The sequence below is a fragment of the Scleropages formosus genome, chromosome 22 (assembly GCF_900964775.1).
Source record: "Scleropages formosus chromosome 22, fSclFor1.1, whole genome shotgun sequence".
NCBI classification, from domain to species: Eukaryota; Metazoa; Chordata; class Actinopteri; order Osteoglossiformes; family Osteoglossidae; genus Scleropages; species Scleropages formosus.
In genome coordinates this window covers 16,051,676-16,070,037 of record NC_041827.1, presented here as the reverse complement: position 1 = coordinate 16,070,037, position 18,362 = coordinate 16,051,676, and the positions used below count along the sequence as shown (strand labels likewise).

Sequence of the window (18,362 nt, the reverse complement as noted above, 5' to 3'; positions counted from 1 at the left end):
TAAGTGAGGGGGATATTCTGATAATTCTGTTAAAAACTAATATCACACAAAACCTGCTCACCTTTCCTTCACCTTCAATTTTTTGGCACGTGCTTTGCCACTAAGAAGACACATTATGGATGTGTAAAAATTTGCACAGTGAAAGCCAGTGCACTGAGATTTCGAGAAACACGCCTCTGTTTTCCTAGTTATTAAACATCTTTTTTTTTAAAGAAAAAAAAAAAAAAGAAGAAATGACAAAAACCCAGCTTCTAGGGAATAGCTGTATTATTATTATAAGGAGGCAGCTGGGTCCAAATGAGGAATTTATATGGCCAGCAATACATGTGAAAAGACCCCCCCCTCCCCCCATAGGGACACCACCCCTGCCACCCCATCGTCTGTGTTGGCACACATGCTTGCTCTGTGCCATCTTTCTGCAACAATCATGCTGTTCATCCACATGTCCAGGCCAAAATGCCTTCTGTATATCTGAATCAGGAAAGACAGACAAAAGCAGGTAATATTTTTTTCTGTGGTTGTTGCACACAGTTTTTTTTAAAACAGAAGACTTGAAAGGGTATATTAATACATTAATTAATACACACTATAAGGTGTACAGTATAGTGGGGGGTGCGGTGGCACAGCTGGCTTGCCTGGGTCCTGCTCTCTGGTGGGTCTGGGGTTTGAGTCCTGCTTGAGGTGTCCCATCCTCAGTGCATTCCCTCCCCCTCCAGCCTTGCCGGGTTAGGCTCTGGCTCGCCATGACCCCGCTTGGGACCAGCAGCTTCAGACAGTGTGTGTGTGTGTGAGGTGTATAGGCTATATATAAGGGATAAATCAGAGAGGTTGAAACATACTTATGTTAAGCAGGGTGACAACATGACCATAGCACACAGCAGAGAGACTGTGACTGAGGCACATATAACCCATAATAGCCCTGTACATGGTATTAACTAGTTCGACAATGAAATAAATTCACACACACTTTCTGATCCACTTGTCCCATACAGGGTCACTGGGAGCCAGAGGCTAATCCAGCAACACAGGGCGTAAGGCTGGAGGGGGAGGGGACACACCCAGGACAGGACACCAGTCCATCGCAAGGCACCCCAAGCGGGACTCGAACCCCAGACCCACTGGAAAGCAGGACTGTGGTTCAACCCACTGCAAAATCACATTTAGTCTTTTTCACAATGCAAATCTGGACATTCTAGGCAGCATTTTTTGTACCAATTCTCAAGTGTCTTTCTGCAAAATATATTTGTGATCATTATGAATTCACAAGGAGAACAGCAAGGTGCGTTGATGAATAAGATTTTTTTTTTTCAGCAAAAGTGTTTTCTCGCTGTTTCCTCTGAGGTGGCATTGGCCTTCAGAATGAAAAGTCCATGATGTAATTGGCAATGAATTCTTTGTGAAGGAAGGAAGAAACAGTCCACCTGAAGATATGTGATCTTGCCAAAATTTTTGAAAAAGTCAAATATTAATTATGTATAAGCTCAGGTGTGAGATATCATAGACACACACATTGGCTGAAGCCACTTGTCCCAGGTGGGGTTGCGGCAAGCTGGAGCCTAACCCAGCAGCACAGGGCACAGGGGATGCACCCAGGACGGGATGCCAGTCCATCACAAGGCACCCCAAGCAGGATTTGAGACCCAGACCCACCAGAGAACAGGACCCAGGGAAGCCCGCTGTGCCACCGCACCCCCTGCAGGTATAAGATATGAAATGTGGAATTGGGCAACAGATTTAAACCATTCAGAATCTAGTTTCTAGCTGTTTAACTAATAGTAATCATGACCACCTCTGCAGAGGGGAAAGGAGACATGGGGGCTCTACACAGACCACCCGTACTTTTGACTTTTACCCCTGATCTGCCCAATTCCCTCGTCTCGCGGCACAGAGTCAGCCGGAGTCATTTGACAAAAGACAGTACTTTCTAATTTACTCTGTAAATTGACAGCATAACAAAGGGGTTGTAAGTGATGGCGGCTGTTTGGCAACACCCTCGCCCAACCATGATGACCTGCCAGGTCCTGCAGAGCTCCCGTCACACACGTGGAATAGCTGCCGGCTCTCGCTCCCAGCGTGGTGTTTTCCTACGGTCACGTTAAATTAGCAGTGGCAGTGGCCCGGCTGACAGGGATGATGGGACGTGCTGAGGGTATGTCTGTTTGTTTTACACCTTTTACACAGGAACCTGCCGGGGGACACTGAGAGGAGCTCTGCAGGGAATCTGATCTCCTCTGCTAATAGAACTGAGTCAGAGGAGGCCACTATTAATGACTGCCAACAAGAAGCAGGTGCCTAGATGCAAATATTTGCAATCACTGCATTTATGAAGCATCACTGCAAAAGCTATACAGTGGAAAAAGTAGTTACTTTGATAACCTCGCTGAAATTCCCAATCAGTAGTATATGACTGTGTTATTTGTGTCTATTATTTGACTGTGCATGACTCATAAAGCAACATTTAAACCTTTTAACTCCAGCATGTCTATAAAGACCATTTTTAAAAACCTGGATAACGGACAATTACGTAAAAGTTCGTCCCACGGTCGGTATCTACTGCTGTTGGTGTGTCTCAAGGTTAAGAGAGCGATTTGTTTGCGGTTCTCTGTACGGTATTGTGCCCGCACCCCCAACGACATATAATGAGACTAGTAGTGACACCAAGACTTCATGCTGACAGGAGCTGATGACTGTATGCCATGATGGACAACATCAGCATACCCACACCTAGACACTGATTTATCAGCCTCTAGTGACCAGAGCAATGTCATAAGCAGCTATATAGATTTCCTTGTCTTAGCTGTACCCATTAGGTTTCCTTTTCTATCTAGAATATCCACAAGAGGTGGGCAGCCATTGGCACTTGGACCCCCCAGAGGTCTATTTTTTTCCCCTTGCCATTTGGTGGGGAGCTTTTTGGTTTCCATTTCTCAGTTGGCAGGTGGCTTACCTAATAGACTTTCTAGCTGCTATAGTTCACACACACACACACACACACACACACACACACACACACACACACACTTGCTGAAGACCCTTGTCCCGAGTGGGGGTCGCAGCAAGCAGGAGCCTAGCCCGGAAACACAGGGTGTAAGGCTGGAGGGGGAGGGGACACACCCAGGATGGGACACCAGTCCATTGCAAGGCACCTCAAGGAGGGCTCAAACCCCAGACCCACCAGAAAGCAGGCACGGCCAAACCCACGGCATTACCGCACCCCTCTTGCTGTTCTCTTAATCCTATTCATTCACATGTATAGCTAACCTTTCTGTTATAGGCTTTCTTTACAACTGCTATAATCTGTTTCTGCTGTACGTCCTGATTCTTTGCTCAGCGCTCTGTGTCAGTGTGTGTGTGAAGAGAGCTCTTTTTAAATTGAACTGAACTGAACCTTCTAGAGGCGACGCAGTGGTGCAGCGGTCTCTGCCGGGTCCCGGTCTCTGGTGAGTCTGGGGTTTGAATCCTGCTTGGGGTGCCTTGTGATGGACCGGTGTCCCATCCTGGGTGTGTCCCCTCCCCCTTCAGCCTCCCCCTTCAGCCTTCCCCTGTGTTGCTGGGTTAGGCTGCGACCCTGCTCGGGACAAGCAGTGTCAGACAGTGTGTGTACAAGAGCACGAACATTATAGAAACGACAGTGGCTTGGTGACCCTGCTATCTTAGCCTGAGTCTGGCTGAGCATCTGCACTTATGGGCTTGGAGAGACAGCTTTGCTTAGCCCAGCCTTGGCGGCAGCTCAGGTAAAACAGGTTTCTTGATGAAACAGTGGTTTGACTCAGCAGCCCTGTAGATCAGTTCTCTCTTCATTATTTGCATCACGTGCAAAGTCTCATTTCATCAGATCACTGTTGTGAGCAACACATGTTGTCTTTGTTTGCCATGTATTTTACAGAGCATATTCTTTAAATTGTATTAAATTTGTATCAGTTTTTCTTGCTGTATGCCTGTGTTAAAACGCCCTGTGTCACTGCGTGAGAAGAGCGCTCTATAAATAATAATAATAATAATAATAATAATAATAATAATAATAATAAATTGTTGCCACAAAGCTGAGGAAAACAATACTGTCATGAACATAATGGAAAATTATTTCAAATATTCTTACAGATGAATTTCTCTATAGTTTTGCGTAACTTAGATATTAAAAGGCCGCTGATGTATGCTGATATCGATCATCAAGCTTTCGTCTCTTTTGTGGTCTTCGGGAGGGTCAGAGAGGCTGCCAGACCCCCTCACTCGGGCCGTGACAAACATTTCATTCATCCAAGGCGAAATAAGGACCAGATGGGCAAAGTCAACAACTGGAACTGACTCTGTTTTCCTCAGACCAACGTGTTTATTTGTTCACCGACCTTCCCCTGTGCCTACTATTCCTCTTGACTTTTGTGTCATGGACCGTAGCAATAATACATCACTCTCACACACGGCTCTCCTTCGCTCAGCTGGTTGTGGTTGGCTTCCATTGGCTAATGTGTGGAAAACTGAGAGAAGAATTGTGATTTGAAGGCAATCTAAAACAGGTGTCAGCCCTGTCAAAGGAGATGGGGGAATTTGCCTCTGCAGAACCTTTTCTGATTTAAATCTGCGATAGGCTGTGGCACAGCATGACCTTGAGGTAATGACATATTTATTAAGTGATCTTGGCTTCATATCTCCTTGAGACTGTTCAATTTACAATTTCTACTGTACAGTGGAAGGTACTGGGCCTTTTTGTTTTTTTACAAAGAGAAATGAAACAGCACGGGTAGAATGAAATGCATTAACACAAGACCTTGCAACGCAAAATTTATGTTCATGCGAACTTTCGCCTTTTCCAAAAATTGCAGATATTAACATCGAGGTATGCAGGTGTGTGTTTGTTCTTGCATAGCTAATGCTAAGCAACGCAATTTCTTATTTTGGGCTGAGCTTAGCTTTGCTGAAAATCAGTGGTATGGCTGCAATAATCTCCTACCACCATGACAGCATTAATTTTTGTCTTACATTGGCCTGTCCTCCTCTCACGATCTATCGATCAAACTGGACGACTCACTGATTTTGCCTACTTCCTCAGCTAATAGTCTGGGAGTGACGATTCACTCAAATCTGTCTTTCTCTCAGCACATCAAAGCCACAACCCGGTCCTGCAGATACATCATGCATAATATTCTTAGGATCCGTCCCTACCCCACAAATGACTCTGCCCAACTACTTGTCCAGGCCATGATGACATCCCGTCTGGACTACTGCAACTCTCTCCTGTGTGGCTTTCCCACTACTGGCATCAAACCTCTGCAGCTGATACAGAATGCTGCTGCACGAGTTGTGTTTGATTTGTCAAAGCGTTCCCACGTATCCCCTCTACTCACTTCTCTGCACTGACTTCCTATAGCTGATCAAATCAAGACCCTGGTTATTGTCTACAAATGCATCAATAGAACTGCTCCCAGCTATTTACAAGACTTAATCAACCGCTACACCCCAACCAGACCCCTTCGCTCATCTACTTCTGCTCACTTGGTGGTCCTGTGCACGAAAGGTAAAGCTCAGAGGTTCTCGGTTCTGGCTCCGTTGTGGTGGAATGACCTTCCCCTCTCACTCAGAACTGCAGAACCTCTGTCTACATTCAAGAAGGGTCTGAACACTCACCTTTTCCGGACTCACTTTGTCTGTGATCTCTCAAGCTTGTATGGTGTAAATGTTTCTTGTACCGTAACTTCATGATCATCCCCAGATAAGCCTTTAGACAGCCGCTACTCCGGCATTGTATGTGATTGTTTGTTTGTGTACCTTATTCTAAAATAAAATTTTAAAAAAAAAAATTGGTAGGATTTTATCAGGATTTAGCTAGCCTGCATTTTACGCGCCTACTCGAGCGATGAACATCGGTGCATCAAGTGGAAAGTTACAGACTAGGTTTACTTAAGAATCACATGTCTGCAGCTATGTCTCTTTCTCTTAATGTAATGCACAAATTGTATTTTCGCTGAGATGTACGTCACTTTGGGCAAAAGCATCTGCTAAATGAATAAATGTAAATGTAAATGTAAATGTACATGGGTTCCAAATAACAGGTAATTGTTTTATGCTTAAAGAGACGTCCAGTGGGAGTAATAAATGCAAAGTTACTGGACCATGTAATTTCTGGCAAATGTAGACTAAAATGATACCTTTAGAGTGCTCTGTAAGGGATTTTGAAGAGTTTTAGCCCCCCAGTTCCACCATGTGACTACCATCACAATTTGCTGGTTTGAAGCCCTGGGAAGGTTCATGTGGTCTCTCGTTTGAGTGTGTTTATGGAAACAATGGGATGTGCCTGTGATTAACAAGAAGGAGAAACAAATGATGTAACTGATGAACCTCTCCTGCCGCTGCTGGGATCGATGGGTCAGCATTAGACCACAGCCCAGTGCAGGACCAAATCACCAGCAGATGAGGAGTGGAGAAAGAGAGGTTCTGAGCCTCAAGATTTGTCCATCATACCAATGGCATTGATGTTTTACACCTTTTACAGGTTGAACATACCTGAATTTCTTCAATGCACTGTTGGCCAACCCTGGTTCTCAGATGCAGTGTTTCTTGGAGAACTCACCTTAATTCGAGTTCAATTTACACCTGAAAGATTTAAATGACTAATTCAGTCAAAAAACTACATTAAAGCATTTTCTTTCCTAAAATCAGGTTTCAACATTTGTTCATTCGCCCCTATTTTATATATTTGTGGCAGATTCAGTCAAGCCCAATAGAAGCCAGTCCAGCAGGGATGTGATCTGCCATCATTGCAGAAGTCATTAGTGCATGTCCAGAAAATGGGGAAAGAATCCCTCTGGGCTGGATGTACTGCATGACTGGGGTCATCTTGGAGTCGCTCCAGGTTCTACAAAGTCACATAATCTCGGAATCTCCATAAAGTTCAGAGCACTTATCTTCTCAGGATTTTTAAAAATGGATACAGAGCACCGCACAGCCGCCAAGCACTTGGCTTCAGTCAGTCTGCTACAGCAAAAAGTCTCTGAGAGTAGAGACATGTCCATTTATGGATGGACAGTTTTCAAACTTTTCAGTGACTGCCATGTTTATACACAAACACACACACGTACACACACACAACACACAAATCTACAGACATGTGTGCTTTCCCACAAATTTGAGTAGCCTAATGGATATTTCCAAAATTAATAATTTATGGTAAGACAATGGAGGACCCTTTCAGTTAGTGCTTCTGTCACAGTAGATTTTCTTCGGAGCAGCACTGATCCATAAAGCACAGGGCCAGTCCTTCAAAGTCAGTATGTTTTTAACTCCCTGCCAGGTTCTTGAGTCTCTAATCCAGGCTGACCACACCTGCTGTGAGAGCCATGTGTCTCAGTCTGCTGCACTGTGCCTTTAGTAGACAATTTAGTCATCTGCATGGAACGGGTGACAGATCAAATGGTTAAAAAGAATATGAGGAGTGACAGTGAAATATAATACCAGAAATATACAGAGTGTAATTTGCCTGTAAAGATTGGGGGCATGCTACATTTTAATATAAAAATTTTATTTAACTTATACGCACACACATTTTCAGTCGACTGGTTATTACTCAATTTTTATATTGCTATAGATATAATATTTTTATAGATTATAAAACACGTGCTTTTATTATTTTGTTGTTACAGGTCACAGTTCAACATCTATGGTTTATTAATTAAATTAGCTGCTACATCATCGCTACCCTTTCTTTCTGTGTGTGTGTGTGTGTGTGTGTGTATATATATAATAGAAATACACACATAAATTTTCTCTTAAGTGAACACATATGTAAAAGACGTATCAAGAACTCCATCAGACATAGACAATCAGTTCTATGAATTTTGCCACTAATATCCATGCCCTTTTTATACAAAGTGCATTCATCCAAACTTTCGTGGGAGGAAATAATGCAAATTCTGTGTTTTGACATCATCAGTTACAAGCTTCCAAATTTCCTGACACGTTGTTTCGAGCTTTGGGAGAGGTCGTCCGTCCTTCTGTCAGTCTTGGAGTCCTGCGTTAAAACAGCTAACTCATCAGTCCCGTAACATTTACAGCCATTTAGCTTTGTTAGAGGTCATGTTTGCAGAGTAAAGGAACGTCGGAGCGAAACAAATTAGAATCTCCTAATTACGAACCATTTATCCGAAAGCACTGACATCCAGTTATATGAAAGGTTATGACCATTTTTGATTAAAGTGGATTCCAGCATTTAATTACCATGAAAAGAAAACAACAAACTACGGCTGCAAGTAAACGCTGCTTACTTGCCAAGTCATGTCTTGTAGGACTCAACACTTGTGTGACCGCTGACTTTGTCCAGAGGAAATGTGCAGCTATTTAAAGTGCCAGAGAGAATTCTTCCTCTGTGCTAAAATAAACAAACTGCTAGTGACTTATAGAGACAACCCCGAACAAAGGAAGAACCGCTGGATAGAGAGGGAAGTGGTCCTACGGTGGGTATTTTTCATTCTCAGCCATCTTATTCAACGGCCCTGACGCGCTCCTTTAAACCAAGTGTGATTTACAAGCTCCTCAGGTTTGTCTGCGTACGAACAGGATTAAGCGAACATTAGTATACATTTAAACTCGGAAGCACTTGCAAATGTTCCAGTTCAGCCAGCGAATTAAAGTGAGAGGCGTGACAGATCCCCCGCTTTCCCTTCACTGTGTCAGTAGCTCATGTCTTTCATAACACCATTTATTATTAAACACAGGCCTCAGTGCAATGTAATATTTCCCTCCGCGCTTTGTATTTACCGTGTTACAGCAGGTGGTGCACTGATGACAGCTTCTCAGCCTGCATGTTTGGGATGCAGGCAGTGCCAACAAGACCAGCGTCGGCTGATGTCTGCATGAAGCGACATCGCCTACCATTTGTTAATGTGATTCAAAAAGCCTCTTCTGCATTTACACATAAATTTGTGTTTATGTATGATTATTCTGTAATGCAGTTTAACTATAACGTTCCGTATAGGAGCTCTGTGAGATGTTTGATTTTCATATTGCCTGAGTTTTAGACTCTTGAGAACACCTGAGTTCAGGTTAAGAGGTCCTTGTTCAAATTGCGGTGCCCCCTTTGCCATGATCACAATAACCTCTCTTTTACTGGTAGGTGCCATTAGTGTTATCTAATGCGGACCTCCGATGGAAAACCTTTTGGTTAGGAAGAATGCAGTATCTTGAATGATAACATTGCAGAACGATTAGCTACAGTATAATGAAATGATGGAAAAATTATAGTATAACTGTAAGTGTAGAAAAAAGTTTCATAGGATGTTGGCATAATGTATGTGTTGGGGGTATAGCTCAGTGGTAGAGCATTTGACTGCAGATCAAGAGGTTCCTGGTGCCCCCTCATTATACTCTGACTAATTCTTTGCTGTGTACCTTTTTGCAGGTGACATTAATGCACTCTGGTGGGAAACCTTTCAGTCAGAATGAGTGCAGTAACCTAACTTGAATGATAACATAACAGAATGATATAACTAGAGTATAATGACTGAAAGGTTATGTTATAGCACTAACTGTAGAAAAATTTTGTGCAAAATGTTGGGCCAAAAGGTATTTTGTCAATGGGGTAGAGCATTTGACTGCAGAAATTTGCAAAAAAAGAAATATTTCGCTGGCACTTTTTTTTCTAGTGCCAAATGAAGAAATATGCTTCACAAAACCTAAGTGAAGTCATTATAATGGGGGGTATAGCTCAGTGGTAGAGCATTTGACTGCAGATCAAGAGGTCCCAGGTTCAAATCCTGGTGCTCCCTCATTGTAGTCTGTTAGATCCCTTCCTTTCTGTTTTTGCAGGTGGCATTACTGTGGTCTGGTGGGAAACCTTTTGGTTAGAAAGGGTGCAGTATCTTGAATGGTAACACTGCAGATTGATATAACTACAATACAATAGTGGAAAAGTTATATTATAGCTGTAACAGTAGGAAAATGTTTCACAGGACCTCCAGAGTATCTATGCATCTGGGGGTATAGCATTTGACTGCAGCTCAAGAGGTCCCAGGTTCAAATCCTGGTGCCCCCTAATTGAAAAGGTGTGGTAACTTGAGTGAAAACATTGCAGATTGGTATAAATGGAGTAGTTATAGTTCAGCTGTAAAAGTAGGAAAATGTTTCACAGCACTTTAGGAGGTATAGTTCAGTGGAGCATTGGACTGCAGAGCAAGAGGTCTCAGGTTCAGTTCCTGGTGCCCTCTGTCCTTGTTTGTAGTTCTTTCATTTCCAGGTGATATTTGTGTTTTTTTAGGGGACCTTTTGTTAGAAAGGGGTGAAGTGTCTTGAATGATAACATTGCAGAATGATATAAATATTATATCATAGTGTAAATATTACTGCTGTAACAGGCGCAAAATGTGTCACACGACCTTGGGAGGGCCTAAATCTCACGCAGTATAGCTCAGTGGTAGAGCTTTTGAGTGCAAGTCAAGAGGTCCCAGGTCCAAATCTTCCTTTCCCTCTTCCATACCATGGACATTCTCCCATATGTGTCACCTTTACGTTTCAGGGTGGAAGTTAAAGCATAGCAGTTAAATCACTTAGGTTTTAATTCTCCCTCCTACTGTAGTCTCTTTGAGCAAGGTCCTTAACCTGAACAGCTCCAAACACCAGGGAAAAATCTGAGGTAAATAAACAAACATAAAATGACGGTAATCATTATATACTGCATAAAATCACTGTTGTTTGTGAACAGCAAATGTTGTTTTTGAATTAATATACATGTGTGTGTGTGTGTGTGTGTGTGTGTGTGTGTGTATTGTATTTGCTTATTTTCATTTTCATCGTATTTATTTTACATGTAAATGTCGAATTGACATTTAACGTTGGGTTTTACGTATGACGGCTACAAATGCAAAAAATTTTCAGTTGAAATACTGTTCTGGTAGTTTTCATTCGTTTGCCAGCCAGTGCACATGTAGGACACTCATCCATTTAATTTAATTAAATTTACTCAAAGGACGAAGGACGAAGACTGCGGAACACATGCACATCAAACAACTTTCCAATACTAACTCAGAGGAAAGGAGATTGTAGAAGACTAAAATGATATTCAGCAATTTTAATCTTTCATATTCAAATCTCACTGATTAAGCTTTTAAGCCCACTCTTTAGTCCCATTATCTTTTCAGGGGCAAATCATTCATCACACTGCCATGATCATTTCTAGCAATCCTCATATATGTAGCATGTTGTAGCCTGTACTATGTTTTTTGTCCTTCTTCTTGAGCTTTCTGAGATACTTCCTTACGAAGAATAAACACAGCTGAAATGTTTATTTAACCCAATAAGGTCTGCATCCTCTGCATTAGGACAACCCTTTGCGCAGAGATTCATTCATCAATGTGACAACGTGGAGAGCATGACTTCTCCCAGCCATGGCCCCAGCGTGACACAGGAGGCCTCCGCCAGCAAGCGATGCCAATTCCGTTTTCCTCTTGCTCTTTCAACATTGCAAAAGTGTTTGTTTGAATTAATGTGCATATTTCAAAACACAACGGGATTTTCAAAATGTGTTTCAAAAATGCGTTCAGCTGGTTGAAGCTTTCATTTCAACAGCACCAAAAATTGGAGCATAAAACATAAAATACCGATTGCGGGCCTTTTACAGTTTTCAAATTACAGGAGCAATAAAAATATTTGGCCTGGAGTTTACACGAAATGTTTTGTTCTCTAAGTTAATTAATGTTCTCTAAAATTTCAGATTGTCTAAGAAAAGAACTGTTGAAAAGATGTATCTCTAATGGAGTGCACTTCTTGTTCTCCAGGTCTCATCTGATGGAAATGTTCTGTTTAAGAAAGACTTTGCCAACCTTTATTTTGAAAAAGCACTGAGCTGCCCTAAGGCTACGGTTAGGGTTAGGGTGGTGAAGCAGTTTGGGTTTTACCAGGAGCCTGGAATTCCATGTCATCTCGTGACACAGCCGTACAATATTTACATTTGTTACTCGTAGGAAGTCGTTGAGCTTTCAGTTTTTTGGCAGCCACAGGTACTGACAACGCACTTTTGTGGATTTCACACCATTAAATACTTTTCACTGCCTCTTGATTTTTTTCTTAATTTTTGGGTGATTAATTACAGCCCTTTTCTTGCCAGTTCATCATCTTTGCTGCTGGAAATACTTTATGAGCTGAATCACTGAAAATCTGAGAAAAGTTTATGCTTTTCTTTGTGGGATCAGAAGATAAAAACACAGGACATAGGAGGAGGTACACGATGAAGTTATTATGAATAACCTTTATTTAGCTGATGGTTTTTGCCCAAGGCGGTTTACAATATTAGGTAATCAACTTTACAATGAATTGTACTTTTATGGAACCTTCAGCTTGAAAGTCAATCGTCCTAACAGCTCCAGCACCACTGCCCCCCCCCAAGTTAAAAAGGTCTGATGAGACCTCTTATCGCCATGTTCCCTTTTGGTAGTTTTTTTTCTTTTTGAAGGTTTCTCGTGACACAGATGGAGTTTGATGCTGTGAGAACTTGGAATCCTGAGGTTTCCCCCTTGCCCTCCTGCTTCATTACCAGTGGGGACGAGCTACTGGTGCTCACGCTCCACGGCCTTTCCTGTTCCTGGCCCTTCCCTCGGGAATCCCTGATTGGAGCAGAGCTACTCCCCAGTGGCTTATTTAGTTTCTTCAGTTTAGTCTCCAACAATATTTTGCTGCTAACAAATTCAAATATTTTGTTTAACGCAGAAATGCTTGAAATCAAAGCAGGACGGCCTAAAAATAGATTATACGGAGAGTGCCTTAGCTTGAATCTCAGCGAAGATGTTAATTAACTTCTCGGAGGTGAAAGCCTGGCTGAAGTCACTGTAAATACTGGATGAGGTTTTAATCTTTTAGATCCTAAATCCCCAGCATTCTTGCAGTTCCTCAAGGGCTCCGATATTAGTGTTGAACCTCAAACAAGTGTTCGCTTCTAGAAATGTTTTTGAGTGTCATTTGAAATCTCTCTCTTTTAAAATCTTTTCATAACAAGGCAGATCGGATCAAGCAAACCCTGTGTTTGAGGAGCAAACAGCCCAGTTTCTGGAACCGTTCAGTCAAATCTGTGAAGCTGACTTCTAATGAAAGCAGAACATAAAAGGCACAACTCATTAAGCATGACTTGAGGGTATATTTTTCTGTGCTGTAATATTAAGAAAACAAAATAGAATGAAACTGCTGACAGCAGCTTTCCCATAACTCCCATTATAGCGCACCTTCATATAACAGTGGCAAAGTCACAGCTCACATAAACAGTCTTTTAAAACCCCCCAGGCCCCTGTTTCATTTGCAGTACCTCTTATATCCTAACCTTCGTACTAAACACGTTCAGAAATGATGTTGCCACTAGAAAGAATGCTGGAAACTAAAAACATCTTTGTAAAGCTTCCTCAAAACCACACATTCAGTTTTTGTTGATGTTAATTCTATATACTGCAGTAGTATATGAAATATTTCCAATCATCTAGATCACATTGCAAAGCAGACGGACTACCACAAACTATCAAACACAGAGTGGTTTCATTGCCTCTGCAATGACTCCACTGTTGCATGCATGATGTTTACTGCAGCTGCATGTTTCACAGAGAGCAGATCTAGTTAATGCAGCTTTTTTCACTTTGCAGCAAACACTCGCTGTATCTAAGTGATCAATAATAGCAGCTAGTATGCGAAATCTTCAAACGTGCTTTGCTTGACTGAGGGGATCCGGATATTGCTAGATAGCCCTCTGTTCAGAGAGCTCTTATTGATAGGAATCTGATTGTGTTACACATGCTGGCTTGCAGTGGAAGCGCAGGGCCCAGACGACTGGCTCACCAAGTGGCCACATGCCGATGACGTCTCACAAGAGAATCCAACTTCTGAGAAACAGGGCTGATTAATGGAAGCCAGATGTTCGGAGAGTGCGGCACCACAAGTCAAAAATCTATTAATCTCAGAGGCACTCGCCGTGATTGCGGGAGGCTTCTGTCCTGATAGCGCACATCAAGGCCTGAGCTATTCCAAAGGCAGAGGCAGGATGAAAGTTCTGGAAGCATCATTCAGTATATGGAGGAGGCTGAAACTCCGCAGTGTTTTTTTTTTTTTTTAATTTCCATCTCTATCCTTTGATGAGCTTCTAACAGGTGGGGGCAAATATTTTTTGGTTTCGGGCAGTTTCGTGCTGAGCCTGAGCGGTCAGTCAGAACGGTAGTGGAAACACGGGCATTCACAAACGCTTCATCGCCTCACCATTCAGAAAAATCCCTCAGCTTTGGAAATTGAGTGCATGACGTCTAATAGAAACTGATCAGACACTGCCGACGCCAGCAGATTGTGACATACTTAAAAATCCAAGTGAATCACAAAGAAGTGCACTACAGACATGGAACTTCTAAGAATGTATGAGGAATATAAGAAATGACGACAAAGTTGAGGAAATAGCTAAACTCTTCCAAAAACATTTAGTGTAAAATTTGCAGAATCACTCTAATCCTGACACTGTTAAGCAGTAGAGTGGTGTTGAATTGAAAATATAATCATTGGTTACACCTGTCAAGATAATGTATGCTTTGTATTCCAAAGAAAAGGTATTTTCATTAATGCATGAATAAGGGCTCTTAAACATTAGCGTCAGTCAAGGCCATGAAGATGGGTCTTCCAGAATTCCGTATGTACACTTTGGTTAATGCTACCTGGGGTTCAAGCGTAGCTCAGACTAAATGGGACATGCAATCTCTAAAACCCTTGTCTTTGATGGTGGGGGAGTTCTTTTCCACAGGGATTTTTGGTCTATGGCCATCACACGAAGCTGAACTTCAAACAGCTTCCTATGCATTCTCCCAATGCCTACTTCCCATCTTAAGTGAATGAATGCAAGGAACTGATGGAGATTTCTTGCAGCTTGTGATTCTTGCAGGATGCCACGGTAAGAGCACCTCACCACATGAAAGGAAATGTTCCTCTGCCCCCTGCCACACAATGGCCTGTGAACAAGAGCCTCATTTGAAGTCACTTACCTGTATCACACCAAACATCCTAACAATTAGTGAACGAAAAGCTGAACGTTGTTAACTTTTCCATTTTTGGGAGGTGGTGTGGGCAACGTAAGAATAAGTACATAAGTAAATAAAGTGCTGTACAGCCTGCTGCGGGCTGGTGTCCCTGGCAGGCAGACCCATGTTCTGCTGTCCCTCTCTAAACACATGTGCTCTCTGATGTGCTGTTGCACTACGCTCTGACTCTCGTTGACCCCTGGGGTCACTGGTCAGTCTCCTTAGACCCTATTAAGGTGCAACATTCCTGGGATTTATACTCCACCCACATCACTAGCCACATTTGAGTACTTGGGGGGTCAAGGAGTAGCAGACACCATGACACACTCCTTACACACAGACATAATTTATTTAACACCCTATATTTACATCTCTTTGCTGAGCTGATACTTTTCTTCAAAGCAGTTTACAACAATTTACCCATTTATAGAGCAGGGTCATTTTTACTGACGCAAGTAAGGGTAATTACCTTGCTCAACGGTGCCACAGGAGGTAGGATTCCAGTGTGAGCACTCTGAGACGAAATGCAACTCTAACCACTAGACCACTTGCATGAAGTTCTTCCTTCCTGAGCCTTACTTTTCATGCGGTGACTGTGCAGCTTTGATGCAAACTAAACCATAATTATTAATTCTATATTTTTTAAAATATTCCTTTGAAATAGACTCTCATAAATGGAAATATGAAAAATTGCTATGAAAAATTTCAGACAAATGAAAAATTATTATTATTATTGCTCTGCTGAGAAAGTGCAGTTGGCCTGCTGCAGTATAAAACCCATGTTTATGGTTATGGAATGAATCTATCAGGATTTATTGGTCGTTGCAATAAGTTTGACATAACTAGTTCACTGCAATTCTCACTAATTTTTAATCTCAGAAAGGATTAGTTATATTGCTAACATTTTGGTCATTTAGACATCGCTGTTTCAGCTTTACCTTTCCCACAGATGTGCACCTTACCTTCTGTAGCCACTGCGTGTTGTTCTCCATTGCCATCTCCAGATGCTGCAGTTTCTGGGCCGACCATTCGCCCTCGGCCGGCGGCGCATCCCTCTGCGCTGCGTTAACGTTGCCATACTGGTCGGCGGCAGGCCGGCAGCTCTCCATCTCGGGCAGGATGAAGGTGTAGCTGCACTGGCCGTGCTGGACGCGATGCAGTCTCCTCCTCCCCTCGCCGCCTCGCCGCTGGCCCCCGCTGCCCCCACCTGCGCCGGCGGTGACTCCCGCCACGAGAAGGCCCAGTCCGAGCACGGCAAGCCTCATGGTACTGCCCGTGTGCGCCCCCCCCACCCCCCCAGCCACTCCCGCACCTGCACCTGCACCAAGAGGTCTACGCTGCAGCTGTCACTCGATCACCATGCTCTGCATTGCTTTGTGTGGGAACGCTTCTTCTCTAACTAAAGCCCGTCTTTCACTTCCCTTTCCGTCACAAAGCTTTGGTCCCCTTTGCCCCTCCTGCGTCCTCTGAACCCTCCACCCGTCCTGCACACCGCATGCGAGAACAGTCACCAACGCTGACCTGAGCACAACCAGAGAGTGGGAGCTTCTCTGAGAGAGTCCCACTCCTCCACCAAAAAAAAAAACCGGAGAAAGAAGGACTTACCCTCCTATTCCACTCCAGTGGGTCGAGTTTCAGAAATGACCAGAGTGATATGGCTCTGCCCCTTATCTGGGGGGTGGGTGGGAGGAGGGGAGAGCAGAGGGAGGTCTACGCACCCTGTCTCCTGGCCCTCACTTACTTGTCTCTCCTCTGGAGACACAATTTGGCTTCATTTCCCCCTCTCTTTTGACAAGACAGTATTTATGAATAAGCTCATCCATTTAAGCAGAGCTAATGGTTTTCTATGAAGTAAATTGCTGGTTACACAGGAATCAGCAAAGTTGTATTCCCAATCTTTGATGACATGGCTGACATGTTTTTTGGAGCTCCAGAAATTGTACTTTATGCACACAATACACTGATCCTTACACACAAAGTTGGTGCCAAAAGTCAAAACCTGTAGTCACAGTAGGGGGTCAGTGGAGCACCGGCTCAAGAAAAGTAAGAGACCTGCATGGATATAAATGTCCCCAAGGCATTTTAAGGTAATATAACATTAAGGTATTTTGTTTTCAGTGATAAAGTAACTCCGTGGTGTATTTTTGAATTTATTTCACTTGTCAGTTATTTACTCTTTCAGCGGGAACCCAGTGTGTGGAACCGGCCAAGTTTGCTGTTTGCTCTGTTTCACAGCCGATATGCTCATGGCTTTTGGTGGCTAATGTCACGTGCTGTGTTCCATGACTGAACTTCTACAATACAGCTGTCTTTGGATGGATATGCCCTGCACTTGAACTCCTGAATTGTTTCTGTTACGTACACTTTTTCTGCAATGCACTTTGTTAGGATTACATTTTTTCACATTGGGAGTGGAAGCCCTCGCGCAAACAAGGGACTTGCCTTTCGCTTGGAGTCTTGCATGGAATTATACCCAACTGATACCCCTTCTGAACATCTTGAACTGAGTTAAAGGGGTGGTGTGGGAGGGAAGATGTAATGCTGTGATCATCTTATTCCAGAAAGTGACATATGACATTTTATTTATACTTTTAGGTATGGTACAGGAAAGGAGGTCAGCAAAAAATCTTCCAAAAATTGCTTTTCTAAAAATAACTCCAGCGGCAAGAGTATGTTTTTTTTTCATGTGATGGAGCTCCAACTCAAGATTCAAAATGACAGTTTGTCAAACTGAGTACTGAATCTTTTCCTTTCTTAGACTGGATATACACTGCCACTCTGCTGTGGCCTGGTTTAGACTTGACATGTGACACATGTGAGTTTATATATTAAAGAGCAAAGAAATAAAGTATATCCAACTTTCGAGCTGAGACGCTAACTTCCTTCAAATGTAAGGTGAAATTAAAATATAATTCTTAGCATTATGATTTTTTTCTTCTAATGAATATTCTCTCAAGAAGCAAAAAGGGAGAAGCAGGCAAAGATTTATGTTGTCCAGAATTTTGTCTTCTCCTTTTTAAATGAGCTACGTAATGGTTGTCTGAAGGAGCGCACAATATAGTTCCAGTGCCTTCAATGCCTTTTGTGCATTTTCTTCATTTAAGGTATTTATTAATTAGGAATCAAATCCTAAAGTGTAAATGCAGTCCAAAATTCTCGGTCTCTGTCTGACAGTGAGGGGGTGCGGTGGCACAGTGGGTTGGCTCTGGTCCTGCTCTCCGGTGGGTCTGGGGTTCAAGTCCTGCTTGGGGTGCCTTGCGACGGACTGGCGTCCCGTCGTGGGTGTGTCCCCTCCCCCTCTGGCCTTACGCCCTGTGTTACCGGGTAGGCTCCGGTTCCCCGTGACCC

General features: G+C 42.9%; 1 protein-coding gene and 1 non-coding gene across 2 annotated transcripts in view; one reads left to right on the top strand and one right to left on the bottom strand.

The window, feature by feature from the left end:
• The window catches only part of angpt4 (angiopoietin 4), a 35,477-nt gene extending 19,157 nt beyond the window's left edge, over positions 1-16,320 (bottom strand). The window contains exon 1 of the mRNA XM_029247825.1: positions 15,977-16,320. Coding sequence (XP_029103658.1) covers positions 15,977-16,279 — 303 coding nt within the window. The 5' untranslated portion in view covers positions 16,280-16,320. The remainder of the gene's footprint in view (positions 1-15,976) is intronic.
• Positions 9,684-9,755, top strand: trnac-gca (transfer RNA cysteine (anticodon GCA)). Its single transcript has one exon. It is a non-coding gene; the product is annotated as a tRNA-Cys (tRNA).
• Positions 16,321-18,362: the final 2,042 nt, after the last annotated feature.